At 32.7% G+C, this 23,685-nt stretch overlaps 1 protein-coding gene across 1 annotated transcript in view; it reads left to right on the forward strand.

Moving 5' to 3' along the window:
- Positions 1–23,685, forward strand: part of TRDN (triadin) — a 384,176-nt gene that overhangs the window by 262,260 nt on the left and 98,231 nt on the right. The window contains exons 22-23 of the mRNA XM_046006499.1: positions 3,296–3,343; positions 20,881–20,931. Coding sequence (XP_045862455.1) covers positions 3,296–3,343; positions 20,881–20,931 — 99 coding nt within the window. The remainder of the gene's footprint in view (positions 1–3,295; positions 3,344–20,880; positions 20,932–23,685) is intronic.

A 23,685-nucleotide genomic window follows, 5' to 3' on the forward strand; every position in this document is an offset into this window, starting at 1 on the left:
AGAGCAAAGAGAATTTCTCTCAGCACTAACGGAGATTTCAGGTACCCTGTAGTATAGAAAAAGAAAGTGATTGAGGTCTTCTTTTGATTCCAGGCAGTTAGGAAATCCACTTACTAACGTGAGCTATTTATTTCTAAAGTTTATTCTCCACAGAATTAGGCTTGATGAATTTTACATCAGAAGTAGAAGTGAAAGGATCATCATTTCATGCAAAATGTATTCTTTTCTGTACAGATAATCAACATTTGCAGTGACCTTTTCTGAGTAACAAAAACCACTTTAGAGGACTATCCTCCTCTATTTAATATGAATGTGGAACCCATCATTGAAAAGAAAACTTGGTCTTTATGTATAAGTCACATTCAAATTGTTTGCTGAGAGACATTTACTTTTCAGAAGATTAAAATAAAATAAACTGAAAAGTATAAATTTGCTATGTAATATTTATAATGATTCTTCTGGATAAAATAATTATGAGTAAGATTATGTACTCGTGGGTTCTATTAGAATTACAGATTTTCAGTGTTTCATTTCTATTAATGTACCACACATGTTACTAGCTCCTTTATTTAAAGTATGCATAGTAAAGTCTGACTCTAGTTTGGGATTCAAAGCCTTCTGTAATTGGCCTCATCTTTTATTTTAAATTATTCCATATCTCCTCTGTGGGAATATTCCACTTCAGCTAAACTTGTTCATTTTCCTCTAGGTGTATCTAAGACTTTCCTGCTCCTTTGTTACACCTAAAATCTATCCTATTCCTGGAAAATTACTAACACCAAAGCTTACCCATTTTCCCTTTCAACTCAGGACATTTCTTATTAAGACATATTATTTGTCAACTAATACATTTATTCACTAAGCAAAAACATATCAATCACTTGCTATGTTAGAAACAATATTAGATAGTATAAAAATGTAAGCAAAACATGTCTAAATATCCCATGTGTCAAAGAAAAAATGACAGTAAAGTTTGGAAATATGTTGAACTAATGTATGATGAAAATATTGCATTGGAGCTTGGGGTGCAGCTAAAGGTAATAGGGTAAAATTTACACTCTTTAAAAAAATTCATTGGAAAAGAAGAAAGGCTGAAAATTGAATATCGAGAAAGCCAATGGTTTTTTAATATGGAAAATTAAACCCAAATAAATTAGAAGGAAGACAAATTTTTTAAAAAGTAATAATAAAAGCTAATGAAGTAGTAAATTAAGTTCTACAATAGGGAAAGCAAAAAAGTCAAAATTAGATTTGCCATAAAACCTAATAAAATATATAGACTCTTATGAAAACTTATTAAGAAAAAAAAAGAAGGCATGAAACATCAGTGTCAGAAACTTAACAATGTCAGGAGACATTATTACAGATCCTACAGAAAGTTGAAAATAGGAATATTTTACAATAAATCTGAAAATGTTAATGAAATTCATATTTTGAATCCCAAACTATAATTTTCCACAAAGAAAATTCTAGCCAGATAGCTTCACTGGTGAATTTTTTCAAATATTTAAGGAAAAATTAGCACTAATCTTACTCTGAACCTTCTGGGAATAGAAAAAAGAGGAAACATTAATTTTATGGAGCTCGATTAACCTTGATTGTAAAACCTAACAAGGACTAAAAAAGAGAAAAAAATACAAGCTAATTTCTTTTATGAACATAGAGACATAGATCCTAGCAAAATATTAGGAGATCAAGTCTGATAATGTGCATGAAAGATAAAACATAATAAAGTTGGTTTTATTTAGGGAATGCAGTTTGAAAAAAAATGTAATTAACCAGAATAATAGAAGAAAGGGAAATTACATTCATCATAGTAGATCCATTTAATATAATACATCACTAGAGTAGAAAGAAACTTCCTTAATCTGGTAAGATATATAAAACCATTAGCCAATATCATTCTCAGAAAAAATGAAAAAATTTCCATCTGAGAATTAGGACAAAGATGTCTGTTATTACCACTTCTATTAGACATTGTCCTAGATATTTTAGCCAGTACAATAAGGTAAGAGAAAGAAATAATATGTACAAAAATAGAAAAGTAAGAAATAAAACTGACAAATGAAACTATTATCTACTTGAAACAATCAAAAGGATCTACAGCTGAACTATTATAATTAATGGGTAAATTCAGCAAGTTTTCTGAAAAGAAGTTATGCTACCTTTCCCTCCCTTCTCTAGTTCATGATATCGGTTTTTGGTTTTCGTTTATTTGTTTGTTTTTGGTTTTGTTTTTTTGAAGAGATCATGGCCAGGTACACTGTAGACATTTTTGATTGCTTTGATGTATTCTTCAGAATATTATTCAATACTTTTTTACGTCCTATGTTTGATTAAACTGAAAACTAAATCTTTGGTTTAAGTGGATTCCAGCTGGATAGTCAGTTGCTTTGACAAGAATACTTCAGAGGGCAATACTGATTTATATATATCACACTGCATATCATTAAGAAGCCAGACAATGAGGATGTCCCATACTGAATGAATGATTCTAAGTTTCATCAGTGGTTAAGTTGGTGACAATCACATTGCTTTGTTTCAAAGTTGCATTTTTCCCCTTGTAACTCTGTGGGGGTAATACCTGGTTGTAATGTTTGTCCCCTAATCATCTTTCATCAAATGGCTGCTAGCGTCCTCTGAAGATCCTTGCTTGAGTCAATTATTTCAGTAAGGAATACTGATTTTGTATGAATAATTGCTACTGTTTTGATGTATAAATAGGTTAACAGTGAGTACTCTACTGAGAGCAATAACTCTTAGAGAAAGAATAGTTCAGGTTAAACAGCATCTAAATGATAATCTTATTTCTCTTTTGGTTACTTATGATTTGGGATGACTTTCCTATTTAAATGAATCTCAAGCATGACCACACTCTTCTTTCAGTTGGTTAAGCTAAGTTAAGCTTGAATTTAAAGGAACATCCTAGTTGACATTTTCAAGACACTGAATGACTCCAGCAATAACCTGAATTGTAAGTCAATTAATAATAGTCCTGTCAAGTAGAATTCTTCATAGAGCTTGTTTATCAAAGCAGAATATAAAAGAAGAAGGTAGAAAAGAGTGGAAAAACCAGTCAGAAGAAGGCAAGAAATTATTTCTTTTTCTCTAATTCTTTACCATTAGATTTAAAATAGGTTTCAGTTGGTTTATAGAGAAATGAGAAATGTTGAAAGCTTTGAAATAGCTTGTTTAGAAGAAAGAGCTGGTAGTGAATGAGTTACAAAACGCTTTTTTGAGCAAAAGCAGCATTTCCATCTGGAACTTTTATTTAAACCTTATCTCTGCTTTGCAGCTGTACCTGGTAAGAAGGAAGAGAAAACAACCAAGACAGTGGAGCAAGGTAAAAAAAAATGAAGGAGGTTGACATTATCTTCTTTAGAAAGACAACAACATGAGGAGGAAAGCACTGGATTCAGACAGGAGGAAGACAATAACTGTTAAATCTCTTACTCTCTATCACTGTCCTTGCATGTTTTTCTGTGCCAGGGAGAATGTGAGGCAGCAATCTGGGTTTTTGTTCTTTTGTATAACTAAACTTTGAGTATAAGTTCAGAGCAGGAAAACTCCACAGACTTCTTAATTATATCAGGGAAAATGCTGAAGATTATTGGGAATAAGGAAATGATCTGGGGTAACTGGTAGACATTTTTCTGTTTGGTTTGTGGTATTAACACCACCCCATTGATCATAGTTTGAAGAATAAAGATGACATAATTCTATGTATGCAAAAGTAACTTCTCATTTTTAAAAAATAATATGTAAAACTTTAAGAAAAAAAATCAAAAGTAAATTATTTGAGTTTATACTATAACTTCAGCAACTGATTCTCCCAAGAGATCTGAAATCTCAATATTAAAAATCAGAATATTACAAGTAATACATTTTAGTTCTATTTATGTGGCTATGAAATAAATACATTATTCTAGAGTATCCTTGAGAAAAATGCAAAAGTACAGTAGAGTTAAAACTTGTAAAGTGATTTGGGCCATCTGTTAGAGCTCAGAGTGCTAATAACTTTAATTGTGGTTCCCTGGTCTTTGGTTTTTCATTTATTATAATACTTACTACTTATTGTAATAAAATCAGAACTAGTAATGATTTTGTCAAGAATGAAATCAAAATAATTTTTTGTTTTAAATTTGGGAATAATTAAATTCCTAATATGAAAAAAATTATTTTTGACACAGATATATCAAGAAAACCCTTTAATTTCTCACATTTCAGATAAGTAAATTAAGATTTAGGATTCAATTAAGTTAAATGATTGGTTAAAAATTTATTTCCTTGGGTTTTTCAAAATAAAATCAGATTGCAATTACACTGAAAATATTTTCAAATTAATTTTGGCTTCTGGGGGCTCTGTGAAATTTTACAATTCAATAGAGAGTTTCTGTCAACTTCTTTCTGATGTGGGTATTTCTGTCTCTGATATATAAAGTAGATGAATAGGAGGATTACATCCCAGCTTTAACTTGTTCACTTAGGCAAGGCCCTGAGCCCAAATTTCTTCTGGAAAAAAAAATTAATAAATAAATAAAAGGGTATTAATTATATCCGACCTGCCTATTCAACAAGACGTAGAGCTCAAATGATAAAACATGGGAAAGGATATGAAGAATGATAAATTCTTAGATAATTGCTTAGTCCTTACTTAGGCATATTTCCTTATCAAATCAGCTTTAGTACAGGTGAGATAAACTGTCAAGCCACTTTGATCTCACTAAGCTTCACAGTTTTTCCTTTTAATATAAAGGTGTTGATTGCTCATCTTTGGCATTTGTAGATTTGCTTTTATAGCCACGCATATTGAGAAGACTGGCTAGAATGTAAAATGCCCACACTAATAATAGCACCGAATAGATAAGTATTTAAACACAGATTGTTTATTTCTTCTTACCTGCATGTTAGTGTCCGTTTCACTAATTCTGTAATATTTCCTCAAATAGGTAGGTGATTAGATATGGCTCTTAGAGATGTGAAGTTAACTTCTTCAGAAAATTCTATAATTAATTTTTTATTAGAAACACCTTTTCATAAAAGCTTAGGCTCTTAGCAGGTTGTATAAAAAAATGAGGTTCTCTCAATGGCTTTTTAAATATTGACTTAGTAAATCATTTTGGTTTTAAATATTGCAAAGCGAAGGCCTCATATTTTTCAACTATACATATCATAAGAAATAGAGTACATAGAGTATGGATAAATTGCATATTTTTGAGATGATATATGTATGACTAATAATTGATATGAAAAATATATTTGTGATTTAAAAAATCAAAAGTTAATGTGAAAATAAGTCAATGACATTTTACAGATTTCATCAGAGTATTCTAAAATTTATTCATAAGATAGACACTAAATCTATTGTGTACTTCTCTTCCTTATGCAGTTTAGTTATCTTCAGAAGTATAATCTAAAACCAGTTTATAATGCATTGAAATACAATTAAATAGTTCTTAAAGAGTCACTTTTATTCAAAGTTTGCATCATGAACTTGTACTGGGGAAAATATGATTTTCAAAATTCTTACTAGATTTAAAATATACTTGGTGATCTATATAAAATTGCATCTACTGAACCTCTGAACTTAGTCTGAATTGTAATTGTGCTTAGGAAACATTGATTAAGCTAAACTTTACATTATGGGAAATTCACATAGTGAAAGGTGGAATGAATTTCATGTTAATGTAATTTAGTAACCTAGACCTCATATCACGTAAGAAGTAGAAATTTGGTTAATCTAACTTCTGCAAAAGTCCAAAAATGGAACTCTATTTTATCTCTAACTCATGATTAATCATTTTTTTAGTTATTCTTTTTGTGAAGATCTTAAATTGACTGGACTAGAATTTTGAGTATTAAGAAACACTTAATAAATAATTTCTCCATTTTGAAGGTACACACACACACACACACACACACATGCGCGCGCCATTAACTATTCCTCCTTGGAATAGGCAGTACCTAGAAGCATCAAGAGATACAAATGTTTAACACACAGTAAGTGTTGCTATTCTTATAGTGAGAGCTAAGGAAAGCCAAAGATAAAACATTGTAACACTTGCTAGGTGCTGTGTTCTACCATAGGAGGACTCATCTTTAGATATTTGTATATTACACCTAGAAAGAGTGCATCATGTTTAATTAAACTTAATTTATTCATTTGTTGACATTTAATTTCTTATAGTGTACTTTTCTTCCTCGTTATTCACTTTCAAAATTGACCTGCCTCCTAAATCCCATTTACCTTTCATTTTCAATCTTGATTTCTTTCAGAAGAAAACATTTAGCAATATTTGTTTGTTACTAGCCAGATGAGCAAAAGAGTCACTCTAAAGAAGCATCCGGGGCTAGCTACTTACTTGGGCAGGGAAGGACACCAGTCAAGACAATTAACTTTAAAAGATCTGAATTGTAGATTGAAGTCCCAGCAACTCCTCGTTTTTAACTTCTCTCAAAGTGACTTAAATCCAACGGTAAAAAGGTAAAGAAAATAGTAATAAATTAGATCACTTGCAAGTCATCTTTCCTTTTCTTTCATTCACACCTATGTATGAGCTCACTTAAGGTCTTCTCTAACAGTTTGTTCTAGAAACCCGCAACAGTGCTGGCATACAGGATGTGTTCAATGAGTATCTGTGGGTTGAATGAAAACAGAGGGGTTGTTGAAGAAAAGACTATTAGATGAACTGTTCCTCTAAATACAGTTTAATTAAGATAATATTTTAGTTAATCAAATATGATTTCCAAGAGTGAAGGTTGCCATACTTTAGAAACCAGGACATAAGTGATTAAATTCTTCAGTTCTAAAATGGAAGTAGTAGAGAAAAAATAATAATTAAATATACATTATTCATTAGTGACACCATATTATTATGATCTTTGTAAATGGTGTTCTTACATAAATAAAACTGTATATGATAGTCATTATACAGATAAACATTGAAAAATTAAATTTTAGTAATTGTAATTCTTGTGAATTTTTTTAAAAAAACTTAAAATGAAGGAGAAATTTAAACAATGCCCAATTAAGCCAGTATATGAGTATAAATATAGAAACATTAGGCCTATCCTTGTTTTTCTTATTTTTACAACTGTGGAGCAGAATTAGATGATCTCTTAGTCCTTCCAAATGTAAAAATTTTCTATTCAACCATGTGTTTAAGCAGTGTGTTCCTTACATCAAGATATAGAGGCTATTCTCCTTTAGGGGAAGTCTAGTTTAGAAACACTTTCATTTCTAAGATTCTGATATTCAAATGTTAAGGAAAAACATACCATAAACTTGAGTACTTATAGATACTTGAGAATCCTAAAATTAAACTGAAAAATCACCTCAGAAATATTATAGTTTTCCATTTTCTTAACTATTAAAAATCACTTCAAAATCGTTAAGCAGAAACATGACAGAAAAATATTCACGAAAAAAGATTAAATAGAATTTAAGTGCCTATTAGTCACGAGAATTAATCTGAGCACAATTAGTAGTCATTTTATTCAGGATAAAACTGGAGCCTGTGGATCATAAATGTATCAAATACAGTTCATTTCCTGTAATAAAAAATTATATCTTGCCTTATGTTAAGAAATGTTTCTAAATTCAGAAGCACACTAATTTGTATCACCTGAAGAATTTCTTTCTTTGCCTTTGATTCTGTTTTGTAAACAAGGGTGCCCTACATATTTGTATTAGTGTTTTAAGTTGTCATAACAGCAGGGAAACCCAAATGCTATTACAGCTTTGTGTATTTGTCATCGGCCCTTACCTTTTCAAATTCTTCTATTGTTTGTACATGCACTGGTCTATTTAGAATACGTGATGTGTACTTATTGCAGATTTATCTCATACTTCAGAGTGTATGTTAATAATATCTAAGAGTAATGTTTTCCCTGAGAGAAACTTATTTATTTAAATAATTAATGTTTATACTTCATGGTGTGTCAAAATTATTTTAAAAAGAAACAATTTTGCATTTCAGACCAATGGAGTAAAACTGGAAGTTTAGTTAACAGAAACTGTATTTAACTATTTGCTTACTATGTGATTATAAAATAACCTATTTGCACATGTGGACTAAGTCATGCTGTTGACCCTCAATAAATGTTAAATGATAACAATACTATTGATTCCTGTGAATTCCAAACTTTTTGACAACAGTTTGTGCTTTGATTGTTTAATATTTATTGAGCGCCCACAACAGGCTAGGCGCTGGAGAGGGGTGTGAGGAACATGAAGTGGGCTTCAGAGAGAAGATGGTTTACATGTGGAGCTTTACAACACATGAAAAGGAGTGCACTCTGCTTATTTGTGTATTTTATATATCTTCAAGAGAACCTTTGGGAATTCTCCATTGTCTCACTGGCTCACATAGCACATCTAACTTCTCACTTTTATTTAATACTTTCAGAATGTTCTCACAATTATTTTATCTTATGAATAGGAAATTCTTTTCTAGTTCTTTCTCACTCTGTTCCTCCCCACTCCCCTCATCCTTTTAATAACTAGACAGATCTAAATCCTATCTACACAGCAGAACAACATTTATTTAAAAGAAATGTGTATTGTTACATTGATCTCCCGCAGGGTGCCGGAATCTACCATGCAACATTTGGTTTATGTGATTCACACATTTATTAATAAGAATGCCATTCAGTGCTAAAGAGAATTTCAGCCCAGTAAAAGAGCAATGTGTGCCAATGCTGTTGACGAGATTTGGAGGTGATGCTATGAGACCCATTCATGCTGTACCTTTTTCTCGGAACTTAAAAGCTCTTTGTTATTAATGATCCATTTTTCTCTAATGAGCTAATGTGTGACTTGATCACTTATTTGATGCAAGCTATACAAGAGGCAAGTACAAGTCACCCAGGAATATAATTTTAATGCCCCAATTTTTGTTTCCATTAAAATATTCTGCCTTTAAATTATCATGAAAATGAATCATTTCTCTGCCTATCTGGCTTCTGTGACCCTTATTTCTTCCTTCCCTGTCTTAGAGATTCTGGGCATTTTATGGAGAAGCACACTAAAACTGTAAGATTGCCCCCAGGAACATGCTTTTGTACTTCATATTGAGATCACCATTCTTTTTTTGGTGGCGGTGGGGGGTCACCACTCTTAACACCAAGTAACCTTATTAACCATGGGTAGGAGAAACTGTTAGGTAGATGGGTTGAATTACATCAAAATACACCATATCCAGGAGCAATGTGTCACTCCCACTCTGCCTGCATTCTACCCCTTCCATGATTTATCAAAGTGGTTTCTAAATAGGAATGTTATCAGTCTTTTAAGTTCTTAAAAGTAACACACTTTTTACATCAAATATGTGCTCTTGCTTCATATAATTCCCAAATTTTGTCTTGATTTGACTTACAACAATCTTCATTAAAAATAATAGAAAGCAATTATGAACCATTTCCTAAAGCCCAGTCAAATCTAATCATAAATATGAAGTAGTCATATGCTCTCTGAATTTAATGGCAATGAACTTCAGATTTCCTTTGTCAATACTTAATATAATTTCATAATTTTAAAATAATGAAAGTATGTACTCTTGAAAGTATCTACATCTTAATCTTAGGTTGATAGTTCTCTAAGACATCCTTAAATATGGGGGTACTGAGGTGACTCAGTTGTTTAAGTCCCTGACTCTTGATCTCAGTTCAGGTCTCCATCTCAGGGTCATGAGTTCAAGCCCTACATTGAGTTCAAGCCCCATCTTGGGCTCTATTTAAAACAACAACAACAACAACAACAAAACCCCAAAACAAAAAAACACACATCCTTAAATCTTAAAGAGTCTATTTCCATGCTTTTCATAGTGAAATTCTCTTACAAATCCCATTTTTCCTCATATACAATTTCAGTTACCATCACCAGGATTTGGCTTGTAAAAACAACTTTTAATTATTTAACATAAATACTTGAAGATTAAAATTTTGTTCAACAGTGAGAAAAATCAGCTTTGTTCCATTGACATTCTAGACTAGATTACATAAAGGATTGTGGAAATGCATCATACAACACACCAAGAAAATGCCTCTTTATGAGCTAAAGAATATCAAGCTGCTAATTATGCCTTTTTTAAAAAATATTTCGTTCTGCTTCTGCTATTATCCTGAAACCGCATATGGATTGGATCTTTTTTCCCTTAGAAATCTTTAATAGAATGTATATTCTAAGCTGTTATGTTACAAAACAAAGGTTTTTCCTGAATTTTCGTTTTTCTTTTTATTGACTTTTTTTTTTCATTTATAAATCAATTTTCCATTAAAGACTTGTTTAGGAAAAAAAATTGACATACACTACCTTGAATAAAATTGTATAAAAACCAATTGTTATGCTACATCTTATAACAAATTAATGGAGGTTAGCTCCATTCTCTAAAAGTCATATTGTAAGAAATCATATGAAATCATTGACCCCACATGTATTGTTACTTTCTGCTTGCTGTGAGTGAAATTATACATTTTTGGTCAAATAATTTCAGGAATGAACATGAAAATTTTATCACTATTCTACGTAAAATTTACCTGTGTCTTATTGACTATTACTGCCCCAATTTTTCATAGAATAATAAAGTAGTATAAACTGATTGAAAAGTGACTCTTAAAAAAATGAAAATTTAATTCAGATCATCTTTGGATTTCTAAAATGGCAAAATGTAAGTTAAGAAATTTTTTCATAATTATAACTTACAAAGTTTGGATTTTTATTTCATTTTATTCTTATACTAGAATAAAGACTCTAGTCGGATAAGCCATACACAGCATCTATATTATCCTAAAACTCTTGGCAATAACAATCATGGTGAACAGTTCTTAACTTGAAGATAGCACTTGTACTGTTGGTCCTTGAAAAAAATAACTAATAAAAGCCAGTGGTAATTAAAAATATTAACCTGTTTGAACAGTGGAGTATAGATCTATCTCAAAATAAGCTATCTGCCTTTCCCATAGTTTATTCTGTGACATTAGGCTAGTTACCTGCCTCTTTTATAAGCCAAGATTATTTCCTAAGCAATCTCTAGTGGATCTTCCAGTCATAATATTGTCTAATTCTCATTTGTAAAAAATATCTCCTATGTCTGAGTCATTTCCATTTTGTCCCAAATTCTGAAGATAGACTTATTTTTCTGATTACAGGTACAATCTGTACAAAAGTATAAATACATGAAAGTCAGATTCAGATTCTCAGTTGAAAAATGCTTAAAAATACCATGTAAATCTACTAAATGGAATTGCATTATTTGAAGTATTTACTCTGTTTACATTTCAAAATATATGCTTAAATCACACTTAAGAATCAAAAAGTGTATCTCTGGAGCAAAGCATGATATTTAATTAAATGAAATGAAGATTCTCTACATATGATTTAATCATAAGTGTCAGTAACAATGGCACACAGGATACAGAAATTATGCCCTTGACACACATGCAACAAAGAAACTATAAATGATGAAACAGCAGATGTTGTCTCCAGAGACAGGAGGATGTGAATAACACAACTGTGGGTGGCTTCAGTTTGGGACTATTTCCAAATGAGATGACACTGACTTTCTACATATTGTTAGTCAGTTTATTATGTATAATATTCTTTTATGAACAAAAATTTATTAATTACATTGGCATAATACCAGAAAGAATATTTGGACTTAGCATCTTCAAAGACTATCACTGGAAGGATATAAATTTAAAATCTTTGGTAGGATACTATAGTTCCCTTCACCACCAATTCTCCATGTGACTTTCAAGCTCTTGCTCACAGCTTCTCCCCTGCTTTGTATATACAGCAATCCAGTCACATGAACCTTCACACTCCATGGTTTGTTTATGTTGTTCCTTAGGTTGGAGATGTCTTTCCAATTCCTCCTTAATGACAAACCTCTTATCCAGTTTCAGAATCCACTACAAATGCCAGTACTTCTGTGTAATCGTTTCTCTTTCCATCGGAGGAAGTTTGGTAATCTAAATGCTATGGGCTTTGATCCCTGTGTATGTGTCTCTGTCATCCAGGTAGATGCATTCTGACATTAACTGAACTCACTGCAACCATTTGTGCTTTTCCAGCTCTCAGCACAAAAGAGGCACTGAATAAATGTTTACTGAATAAATTGAGTTTTTTTTTAAATATAAATTCTTCTTTTTAAAATATAAAATATTTTTATATATTTTTAAATATTTAAAATATAAAAATGAGCCCTCCTTTTAAAATATTGTTCCCAAGTGAAGGAACCTAAATGAGGGTCCTTGTTTGCAGGGGATCACTTTGTCACCCTAATAAGCACTGTAGGAAGAAGAGTTTCCAGGTGTTTTGTTTGTTTGTTTGTTTTTAATGGCATTAGCTTTTGTTTTACCTCAACTAAATTGCTTTGGAAAGTCTGGGACTTTAATTTTCTTTTACATGTACATATATATCACAAAGTTTAAAGTATTTTTAGATGAGAACTTTCTTTAAAAATATCAAGGAAATCTAAAATATAATCAAACCAAACACCAAATTAAAAAATTAAACAAGTGGGATTTATTCCTGTATGCATATTGTTTCAACATTTGAAAAATCAATTAATATAATCCATCACATCAACAAGCTGAAGAAGAAACGCATGATCCTATTAATGGGAACAGAAAATCATTTGAAAAAATCTAACACCCATTGATGATTAAATCTCTTAGGAACTCTTAGAAAACTAGGAATAGAGCAAAACTTCTTAACTAGATAAAGAATATCTATAGAAAACCTACAGCTAATGTCAGACTTAATGACAAACAGAAGCTTTACCCCAGATAAGAAAAATGGCAAGGATATCTCCTCTCACTTCCTTTATTTAACATTGTACTAGAAGTACTAGTTAATGCAATAGGACAAGAAAAGGGAAATAAAAATTTACCAACTAACAAGGAGGAAATAAAACTATTTTTGTTCTCATATGATATGTATCTGTGTGGAAAATTCCAAAGAATCAAGAAAAACCTCCTGAAATTAGTAAGTAATTATAACAAATCTTCAGGATACAAGGTTAATACACAAAAGTAAGTTGCTCTTTTATATGGCAGCAATAAAAAATTGGAATGAACAAAATTTAAAATGTCGTACCATTTACATTAGGAATAACAAAATAAATATTTAGATGTAATTATAACAAGATATTTGTAGGATTTATATGAGAACTACAAAACTCAAATTAAAAAACGAGAACCAAGTAACTGAGAATTATTCCATGTTCATGGGTAGGTAGGCTCAAAATTGTTAAGATGTCAGTTTTTCATCTGTAGATTCAATGCAATCATAGTAAAATCACAGTGGATATTGACAAAATGGTATTGTAGCTATCAAAAAACTTATTAGACATTTCTATGGAAAAAGAAAAGGCCCCAAATAGCTAAGACAATAGAAAAACAAAGTTGGAGAACCGACGCCACTCCTTCAACTTCAACTCTATATAAAGTTAGAACAATCAACATAGCATGGTGCTGCTGAAATAATAGATCAATGGAACAGAATAACCCAGCAATAGAACTACAAAAATATATTCAACTAAGCTTTGACCAAAAAAAAGGAAAAATGGTTCCATAGAAAAAGTGTAATCTTCTCAACAAATAGTGTTGAAACAATCGGACACCCACAAGTAAAGAAGAAGAAGAAGAAGGAGGAGGAGGAGGAGGAGAAGAAGAAGAAAAAGAAAAAGAAGAGGGAGGAGGAGGAAGGGGAGGAGGAGGAAGGGCAATAAGGGGGAGGGGGAAGCGGAGAAGCAGCAGCAACAGCAGCAGCAGTGGCATCTAGACACAGACTCAATACCCTTCTCAAAAAATAAATTTGGAGCCCCTGGGTGGCTCAATGGGTTTAAGCCTCTGCCTTCAGCTCAGGTCATGATCCCAGGGTCCTGGGATCGAGCCCCACATTGGGCTCTCTGCTCAGCAGGGAGCCTGCTTCCCCCTCTCTGTCTCTGCCTGCCTCTTTGCCTACTTGTGATCTCTCTCTCTGTCAAATAAATAGTTAAAATCTTTAAAAAAAAAAAAACAAAAAACCTCAAAGAGGATCATAGATCTAAATGTAAAATTGTAAAACTCCCAGAGGATAACAAGAAAATCTAGGTGGCCTTGGCTTTTGGCAATGGCTTTTTAGGTACAACACCAAGGGCAAAGCCATGAATTAAAAATTCATAAGTTGGGCTTCATCAAAATTAAACATGTCTGTTCTTCAGAAGATACTGTTATGAAAACTTGAAGATGAGACAGAATGAGAGAAAATGTTTATTAAATACATATCTGATAAAGGACAGTTATGAAAAAAAACCCATAAAGAACACTGAAAACTCAATAATAGGAAGATGAACAGTTCCTTTTAAAAATTGGCACAAGATCTGAACAGATACTTTACCAAAGAAGATACACAGATAACAAAAAAAGCATGTGAAAAGATGTTCCAGCATCATTCATCATTTGGAAATTGCAAATTAAAACAATGAAATTCCACTACATACCTATTAGAAGGGCAAAATCCAAAACACTAATAATATCAAATGTGGGGAGTATGTGGAGCAACAGGAACTCTCATTCATTGTTGAAGGGAACACAAAATAGTATAGCCACTCTGGAAGACAGTTTGGTGGTTTCTTATAAAACTAAATGTTCTCTTACCATACAAGCCAGCAATCTTAGTACATACCCAAATGACTTAAATACTCATGTCCACACAAAACCTGCAAACAAACATTTGTACTATACATAGTTGCTAAAATTTGGAACCAAATACACTCTTCTATAGGTGATTAGATCATTAAACTATGTTACATCCATACAACGCTACTTTTTACAGTACTAAAAATGCATGAGCTATCATGTCACAGAAAGACACAGAGAAAACTTAAATTCTAAGTGAAAAAAAACCAATCTTAAAAGTCTTCTTATTATATAACGCTAACTACATGATATTCTTGAAAAGGTAAAACCATGAAGATGGTATAAAGTTTAGTGTTGTCGGGGTTTTGGAGGAGGGAGGGATGAATCAGTGGAGCATAGGGAATATGAGATTATCCAATTTAGGAAATTCAACATCCAATATTTCTTGTACAACAAAAAGTAAAATGCTAGATTTAAACTTCCAGGAAAAAAAATGCTAGGTAAATATTAGATTGGAATATATGCTTTTTTTGATGATAAAACTGTCAAATATCAGCTATCTCATTTTAGTTTGATAACAGCTATGTTAGGATTGCAAAGTCAGGCAATAACTAACCATAAAAGGTGATTATAATGATTATTAGGTTTTTATGTAAATATTGAAGAGCAATTTTCCTAATACAATGTTGTCAGTATAAAATTGACAAATTTATTAATTTTTTAAAATAAGTAATTATTTAATTCTTAGTATGCATCAGATGACATGGTCTGCCTTCAGAAGTATTGGGAAGGCTATGGCAGACTGGTAGTTATGGAGAACAATTGATGTGATGTGATGATGCAAACATGTTCACTGTTCATACTGAGGGGGCATCTGACATGCTATCTAGTTTATAACCCACTATTCTCTTAGTGTATAGTGTAGTAGTTTAACTCTATCTTTGTAGTTTGATGGTCTGGGTTCAAGTTTCCCACCTCTGTTTAGTAGATGTGACCTTGGACAAGTTTTTGCCTCTTAGCCTCTGCTGTCAATCTATGAAATGTAGATAATACCTAACTTGCTGGAATGAGTGAGAAATTAAAGAGATTTGTCTTAGTTAATTCGAGGTTCCTGTAACAAAAGTAGCACAGACAGGGTGACTTAAACAGAAGTTTATCACGGTTCTGGAGACTAGGGAGTGTAAGTTCAAAGTGCCAGTCAGTTTGGTTTCTGGTAAGAGTCCTCTTCCTGGTTTGCAGACAGATTCCCTCTGATTATATACCTGATGGAGGAAAGAGAAAAAGAGAGACAGCTCAGCTATCTCTTATATCTTTTGCAAGGGTACTATTCCACTCATGAGGACTCTAATCCCATGACCTAATCATTTTCCAGAGCCCCGCGTGCAAATACCATCACATTGGGTTTTAGGTTCCCACATATGAATTTCAGAGGGACACAAACATTCAGTTCATAGAAAGATCATATGTAAAATGCCTAAGGGTATAAAATAATGCTTCATCATTGTATGTGAACACAAGAATGACCAAGACCTAGCTTTGCCTGCCACCAAACAAATTGTATTCCTGTAATAATATTTTTTCTTTAAACAAACATGGGAACTTTGTCATCCTGGCTGGAACATAATTACATGGGAAAAATTTAATGGCTAATAAAGTTTTCTGTGAAAAACAAAATCTTTTATAGTAGATTTAGGACTCTGTAGCTAATTCTGTGCCTATGATGTCTTAGTTTATCTCGGCTCCCAAATATATAAAGAAGTGCTTATTTTCCTTTTTTTAAATCATTGCATATTGCTGATCTTTCCAAAAGAGCTGGGCAGAGTTGAACAAAAATGACTAAAATGCACCCCACTGAGGTACTTTCCAGAATTCCAATCAGTATTCTGATTATTAATGTGTAACGAGGACCAGAATATTAAGGCATGTACAAAGGGTCCACTCTGCAGCCAAACTGTACAGCCTAAAATCATCACAATTACAAAGTTCAATCCAAATTTAATGGGAAGGGACATTTAGATGATTTCAGGAGAGTACCTCAGCTAAGATAATTTGAAAAACTATACTGTTATAGGGAAGAGCTCATCAAAAGGACTAGAATACCGAATTCATTGGACAAGACTTTCTCCCCCATTGTGATTGCAAGATGTGTATTGAACAAGTTCTATATCTGTTAGTTGTTTTGAATTCTTATGCTGTGGTCTATGTCACAGTTTTAATATTACTAACACAGCCCAGCTTGCCGAGATCTCCACAGTGTTTGAGTAATTCAAGGAAGCCCTTTGGAGGTATATTTATAGTATTATGTAGTAGGTACTTTCTGAGCTCACTCACTCTTCCCACTCTGTATTGATTATGAAGCTTAACTTTCAGAGAATAGTCTAATTTGCCTTATATACAATATCTTGAGGAATACCTCACCACAGTCTCTAAGACCTGACAGCATTGTCCAGATGTCATTGAAAGCATATTTCATATTATGCTTTTCAATTAGCTGTCCAGTTGGAGGTAGATGATAATATCAGTTACAAAATTATATTCTTTTTTAATAAAATGTAAGATTAAGAAAGAAATGCAATGAAGGTTCCAAGGTTAAAACAAAAAAGATACCAACATGTAAATATAATTGAATTGGAAACATTTTTAATTAAGGATTTTTGAACAGATATTTAGAGAAAAGCATTTTAAAATGTTGCAATTATGTGTCAAGTGCTGTAGCCCACAGAATAGGGAATGATTAAATGTATCATTAGGACAAAGAGAAAATTAAAGATAGCTTCCCACCAAGTCATACTTAATTACAAAGTTAATGGACAGTGTCCCAGTAAAATTAAACTCTGACTACATCTTTTAAGGAGGATTCAAAATTATTATTGAATAAACATCAATATATTATATTTTCTTTAATGGGAATTACAAGCATAGCTTTTAAACCATTTAGAGAACTTGAGAATGCTTTTCTCTGTATTGATTTATAAAAATTATATTTTGAAGTTTGGAAAAATATTAAATTCTATAGAATGCCTTTTCCAAAATATTTCTGACTTGTCAAAAATTATGTCTAAATGAACAGAAAATAATAACAGATGCATGTAAAGTATTCACATAATAAATATTTTAAAAATCCATGCAATCACAATTGAATCACTTTAGGAGCAATATTATATCACTTTAGGAAGCAATAGAAATTCTTGAAAAAATTTTAATATTTTTGATGCTATGTGATGTATATTAATAGTCATATCCAGGAAATTATCAAGTATTATTAAACTTATAAATAGAGGTCTCCATATGGTTCTTTAAAACTATTCTTTCCATCAGAAGAAAAATCCAAAATGTTTGATACATTGAAAAAAATATCTCAAATCAGCTGACATCTTGTATCTATAAAAGAGGTAAGAAAGACAGTTTTTAAAAAAATGACATTCTGAACACCTCATTAAAGCTCACTGGGTAAGAAAGCTTAACAGTTTTGAGTTCGGTTCTTTTCACAGCCAGGAGGCTTAAATTGTCTGATGATTCTGTTAGGCTTTTTAAAACTTCCAGTTTCTGTTTACTTTTAAAATTTAGTTATATGTGATATTGGCATCAAACCATGATGCTCCAACAAATATTTTTAATATCCTAATGTCACTAATAATAAATTGATATTGAACTTGATTATTCAGAGCAATGAAAAATAAATAGCAGTCAGATCAAAGATATTCTTATTTGTGCTATTTCCTTTAAACACATTGCTTGGAGTTCAAAATATTTATGCTTGTGCTATGGAAAAATTCCAGTGCTGATTTCCTCCATTATAAGATTGTCCATTATTTCAGTCTTTTGTTTTGTGTGTTTCATGGGCATTAAACAAACAAACAAACAAACTCTTTAGAACACTGTTGTTAAATACATTTTATCTTCTACAGGACCATGTTAGAAGAAAAAGCAAATGTTATTTTCTACTTCTTCATCTTGGTTAGATATATTCAATTCCTTAACTTTAAAAAAAATCTGGGTCTCATGTGCCTGGGTGGCTCAGTCCGTTCAGTGTCTGACTCTTGGTTTTGGCTCAGGTTATGATGCCAGGGTCATGAGATCTGACTCTGCGCTGGCGTGGAGTCTGCTTGAGATTCTCTCTCTGCCCTTCCCTCTTGTGCTCTCTCTTTCTCTATATAGAATAAATAAATAAATATTTTAAAAATTCCTGGCCTTATTGAAATTGAGTATGTTTCTCTTAAAATGAATAATTTTTATCTAGTAAATTATGGAGCACTGGGTGTTGTGCAAAAAGAATGAATACTGTTATGCTGAAAAAAAATAAATAAATATTATTAGTATATTAAAAAAATGCATAAGATTATTACTATCAATAAGTGAACGACATTTCAGTATAGGTAAATTATATAATATTGGATTTAAAATATACCTGCAAGACATTATAATCCATCAGTCTTTTTTTTTTTTTAATTTGTATGTATTATGAAGAACAAAATTTTTAACGTTCTGGTTTATTTTGCCTTTGTATACTTAATTTATTCATGAAGTCAAGTCAGTATATGTAAACAGTAAATAAGATTTGTTTGGGGGATTCAAAACTCATGTTACTGATTATATTGTTAGTTTCCATTTATCGGTGAGACTGCGGGTTGCTTTGCTTCTCTGCAACACTTGCATACAATCTGCACTTTACCTGTGTTTCCCACTGTTTGCTAGACATTTCCTTTTTGGCTATCCTGTGGACACATGAAACATAATACATTCAAAACAAAGATGATATCTTTCTCCAAAGGCATCTATTTCTTACATTTCATATCTCAATTGATGATAGATTATCCTTGAACATGTGAAACATGTACAAACTCCAGAAGCTATCCTCAGCATTTTTAAAATCTGTTCTATATCCTACATCCCGGTGCACTGTTAAATTGGCATTTCCTGACTAGTGAGATTCTACTCATTTTAGGAGCCTAAACCCAAATGGCCTCTTCTCAGTGAAAACCTTCCTAATTATAAAATAGAGCTATTAATCATTTCTCTGTTATCTACACAGCTCCACTGGAGAACTTACAGCATGCTGCCGTATGTTGTTTTTTATTAGCTGATGGTTTCAAATGCTGTTTCTGTGTACTGACCACTCCAAAACGTAGTGGTATAATTTACACAGACAATTTTACTGTGCTCATGATTTGCAGGGTCAGAAATTAAGGAAGGATCAACTAGGCATTTTTTACTTGTGTATCTCATATGATTATAGGCAAATGTGGGCTTAGGCTATAATCGTCTAAAGCGATCATCTTCTGGATGTCCGGATGTTTCACTCACTTAGCAGTGAAGCTGGAGGCTCAGCAGGACCTACTGACTGGGCTGCCTGTGTGTAGCTTTTCTAACATGATGGTTAGAGTACTAACCACCTGGTTTGTGGTGGTTAGAGTGGTGGTTGGAGTACTTACCTTGCAGTCAGCTTCCTCTGATCTGTTGTCCCTGGAGAAGCAGGTGGAAAGAGCTTGGCTTTCATGATTAGCCCAGGAAGTCACACAGCATAACTTCCATTGCATTCTGTTGGTTACAGGTGACTCACACAGCCGAACTGACAAATGACCAGCTCAAGCCTCCTCCTGCTCTCTTCTGTCCTTCTAAAATGTGTCTTGCTCTCCACTTTCTCTATCTAAATCCTTTCCATGTTCAAGGTCTGCCTCAGTACCACCTGCCAAAGCCTTTCCTGATCCCATCATTCAGATGGGAGAGACAGGGCCCTTGTGGTTAAGTTCAGAGAAATACCAGCTCAAATTCTAGTCCTCCTGTCTCAGCCATGTGACCTTGGAAAAGTTATTTAATTCCTTTATGTGAAAAGCAGAAATAATAACAAGATCCACCTACCTTACAAGGTTGTCATTAACGTTGAATGGTCAACAGTAGAGAACATTCCCTATGACATATAGTGAATAGCCAATGCTAGTGACCATTGTTGTATCTTCTTTCCTCAAAGCCCACAGCATCTTATTTTTACCTCTAGTGTGTCTATGATAGTCTTCCAATTGTGACAATAATTCATGGGCTTATTTTGTATCTTTTGCGTATTTAATCAATATTTTACAGGCAATTTATAACAGGAGATATGTCTGTCTTGAATACCAACTCAGAGCCACTCTCTGAGTTGTTAAGCTTCAGAAAACAAAAACAAAAACAAAAAACATGAAGAAACTTGCAGAGTTTTTTTTCTTTTTTTTTTTCTGTGATTCTTGTAACCTTTTCTTCCCATGATTCCTCTTGCAGAAATGAGAAAAGAAAAATCCATGAAGATGTCTTCAGTTTTGAAGGATAAAGGTAATAGTTCAATTTAATATAACACTAGGAATTTATTAGCAATTTATTAGATAATTTATTAGATATAAAAATATCTGGAAGAGACCATAGTACCTTAGAGTTATCTCCTTTGCAGATGTGTGACCCCAAACTGCCCAGGTCACACTCATGTATTTGAAAACTTGTATTTATTGCCTTATCCCTTAAACACTTTCTTCCAGTTCACCGTGACTCAGAAATGCTCTGATTACAATTTCCAAAAGAAAGAGTAAGGATTTTCCCTAAATAATGAAAAGAGTAAAAAACAAATTTAGAAGGGAAGTAAAAGTTATGGAAAGAAACTGCCACCATGTGCTCTGATTCTCTCTTTTTCTATCCATTCACAAAATATGTATTTAGAATCATTCCATGCACTTGCTTATCTCTGGAGAAATAAAGATGGCAAGGCAAGTAACAGGGAGGAAGACTCGCGAATTGGAGCATTGAATTATTCTTTTCAAAGACTTTTAGTCAAGTTTGGGTCTGTTTGAGTTTTGTCAGGATCTTTGTTGCTATGAAAGAGCATGACATTCTTATTTAAATTTTGTGATCTCAGTCTTTGCAATGGACTGGCTTCCTTTCTGTCCATCTAAATCCCAGGCCTCTTTCTAAGACTAACATGCACATAAAACATCAAGACTTCTCAGACTACAACTTTCACCGAACCCTCTCTGAATTCACAAACATATATTTATTATCTAATACAAATATACATATATGTTTTGTATTAATTAGAAGTGCCACCTACTTAAGTATCAAGAGATAATATTATTCGTGTTAATTTTTTAGATGGACTGATAAGTACCACTTTTGATAATTACTTTTTGTGCATCTAATATACAGTAATCAAAACATGTGCTTACCAGACACTGGGAGTACAAGAGGGGCGTGGTCTATGCCCTCATGGAATTTACAGTGTTAATTACATAATTAATTAAAATGGAAAGAATTATGGAAGAGATATATGGGGTGCTGTAGGAGACTGTAATCGGGAATTCTAATCGAGTTTGGGGAATCAGAGAAGGCTTTCCTGAAGAAGCGATATTTAAAAGTCGAGTAAGAAGGGTGAGGACTTAGCCAGGCACAAGCATAAGAATTGTTTGAGGGAAGAGCTTTTTGCCAACCACATTGATATGTACTTTATACATTTTGCTTCAGCAAGTTGTGCTTGAGATCTCAATTGTTTTATAAACAAGGAAGCTAAAGCATAGGTAGATAATGTAAGCTACTTGGTATCCCATTGTGGCTAAAAGGTGAGGGCAAGAATCAAAGTCAAGCCTTTCAGACACTAAAACTCATCTTTTCATTTTAACACAGATACTGCTTCCTTCTTAAAATAAGGTTCTTAAATATTTGTATTCTTCAGAGCCATTTTGCTTTGAGGGTAGAGTTCATTCCATAAGTTTGAAAAACCTATTTGACATAGATACATTGGCCGTGCTGTATGGAAAAATAGTCTTAGTCCTTTTGTTATTGGGGGGGGGGGTCTCCAATTAATTCCCATAGAGAAGTTTAGTCTATTCTTTCTCCAGTGATTATGTGTACTTTGAGAGAGACTCCTTCTCAATCTCCTCTCTCATTTTATCTGACAACTAATGAGAACACTGTCCTTGATTGTGTGAGAACTAAAGGTGTTATTGAAAGATATTACCAGGAAAATCCAAATATATTTTTGGCTATTTATAAACACATACATGTATATGATTTGCAAACCATAATTTGCCCAAGGTAAACCTTCCCTCCTTCTAATGTAGTATGGGCTACATTTATTTTGGTCCACAATTATACCACAAGAATATTCGGACCATATATTATTGTTCACAATAAAAGCTGCTCAAAAGAAATTTTGGAACTTAACTCTAAAGTAAACTTTGAGGCATTGATGATTATCAAAAATTTAAACTACTACTTAAAGATTTCATTTGTGCCAAATCTTAAACTAGTTAGAAATGGTCGTTGTAAAAATCTGTCTAGGAAAATATTATCTGGGAGATTTAAATCCACACAGACCACTGAGTAGACTCCTGTAATTTCTATTTTTGTTGTTATTGTTATTAATGCACACTTGCAGACAATTTTCTAGTGAATACTTTTCCCTCCATATTAAATTTCTACTATTTGCAAGATGTTTCCTCAGTCACTAGAAAATCATGTGTATAAAGGTTCACTGAATATGATTATTGATTTAGAACTATTTCAAATGCACCTCTTTTCTTGTTCAAATGTATTAATGTTGTCAAATGTCTTTGTTATATATTAGTTGGATACTATTTTAGAAGAATTTTATTGCCATCTTTCCTTTATTTTCTGAATGTAATTTATTATTACAAAAAAAATCAAAGAAAAAATTGCAGTGTTACCTCTAAGATGTCAGGGACATTAAAAACCTCTGCAATATTACTGTTTTTGGAGAGGCTTTGAAGCCTGAAGCTGAGCTGTGGCAGAATCAGAATGAAGCAATTCCACCTGCAAAAAAAGCCACTTATTGCCCTGGAGTCACTGTATTTAGTGCTATTTCTATTAAGCAACTAAAAGGTTGCCTACATTTGCCTGTCTCTTACTGCTTCCACTTTCACGTACACGTTAAAATCCATACTGAAAGGGCACCTTGGGTGGCTCAGTCTTTAAAGCGTCTGCCTTCAGCTCAGGTCATGATCCCAGGGTCCTCAGATCAAGCCCCGCATTGGGCCCCCGCTCAGTGGGGAGTCTGCTTCTCCCTCTCCCACTCCCCCTGCT

Source organism: Meles meles, chromosome 5 (assembly GCF_922984935.1).
Source record: "Meles meles chromosome 5, mMelMel3.1 paternal haplotype, whole genome shotgun sequence".
In the NCBI taxonomy this organism is placed as follows: domain Eukaryota; kingdom Metazoa; phylum Chordata; class Mammalia; order Carnivora; family Mustelidae; genus Meles; species Meles meles.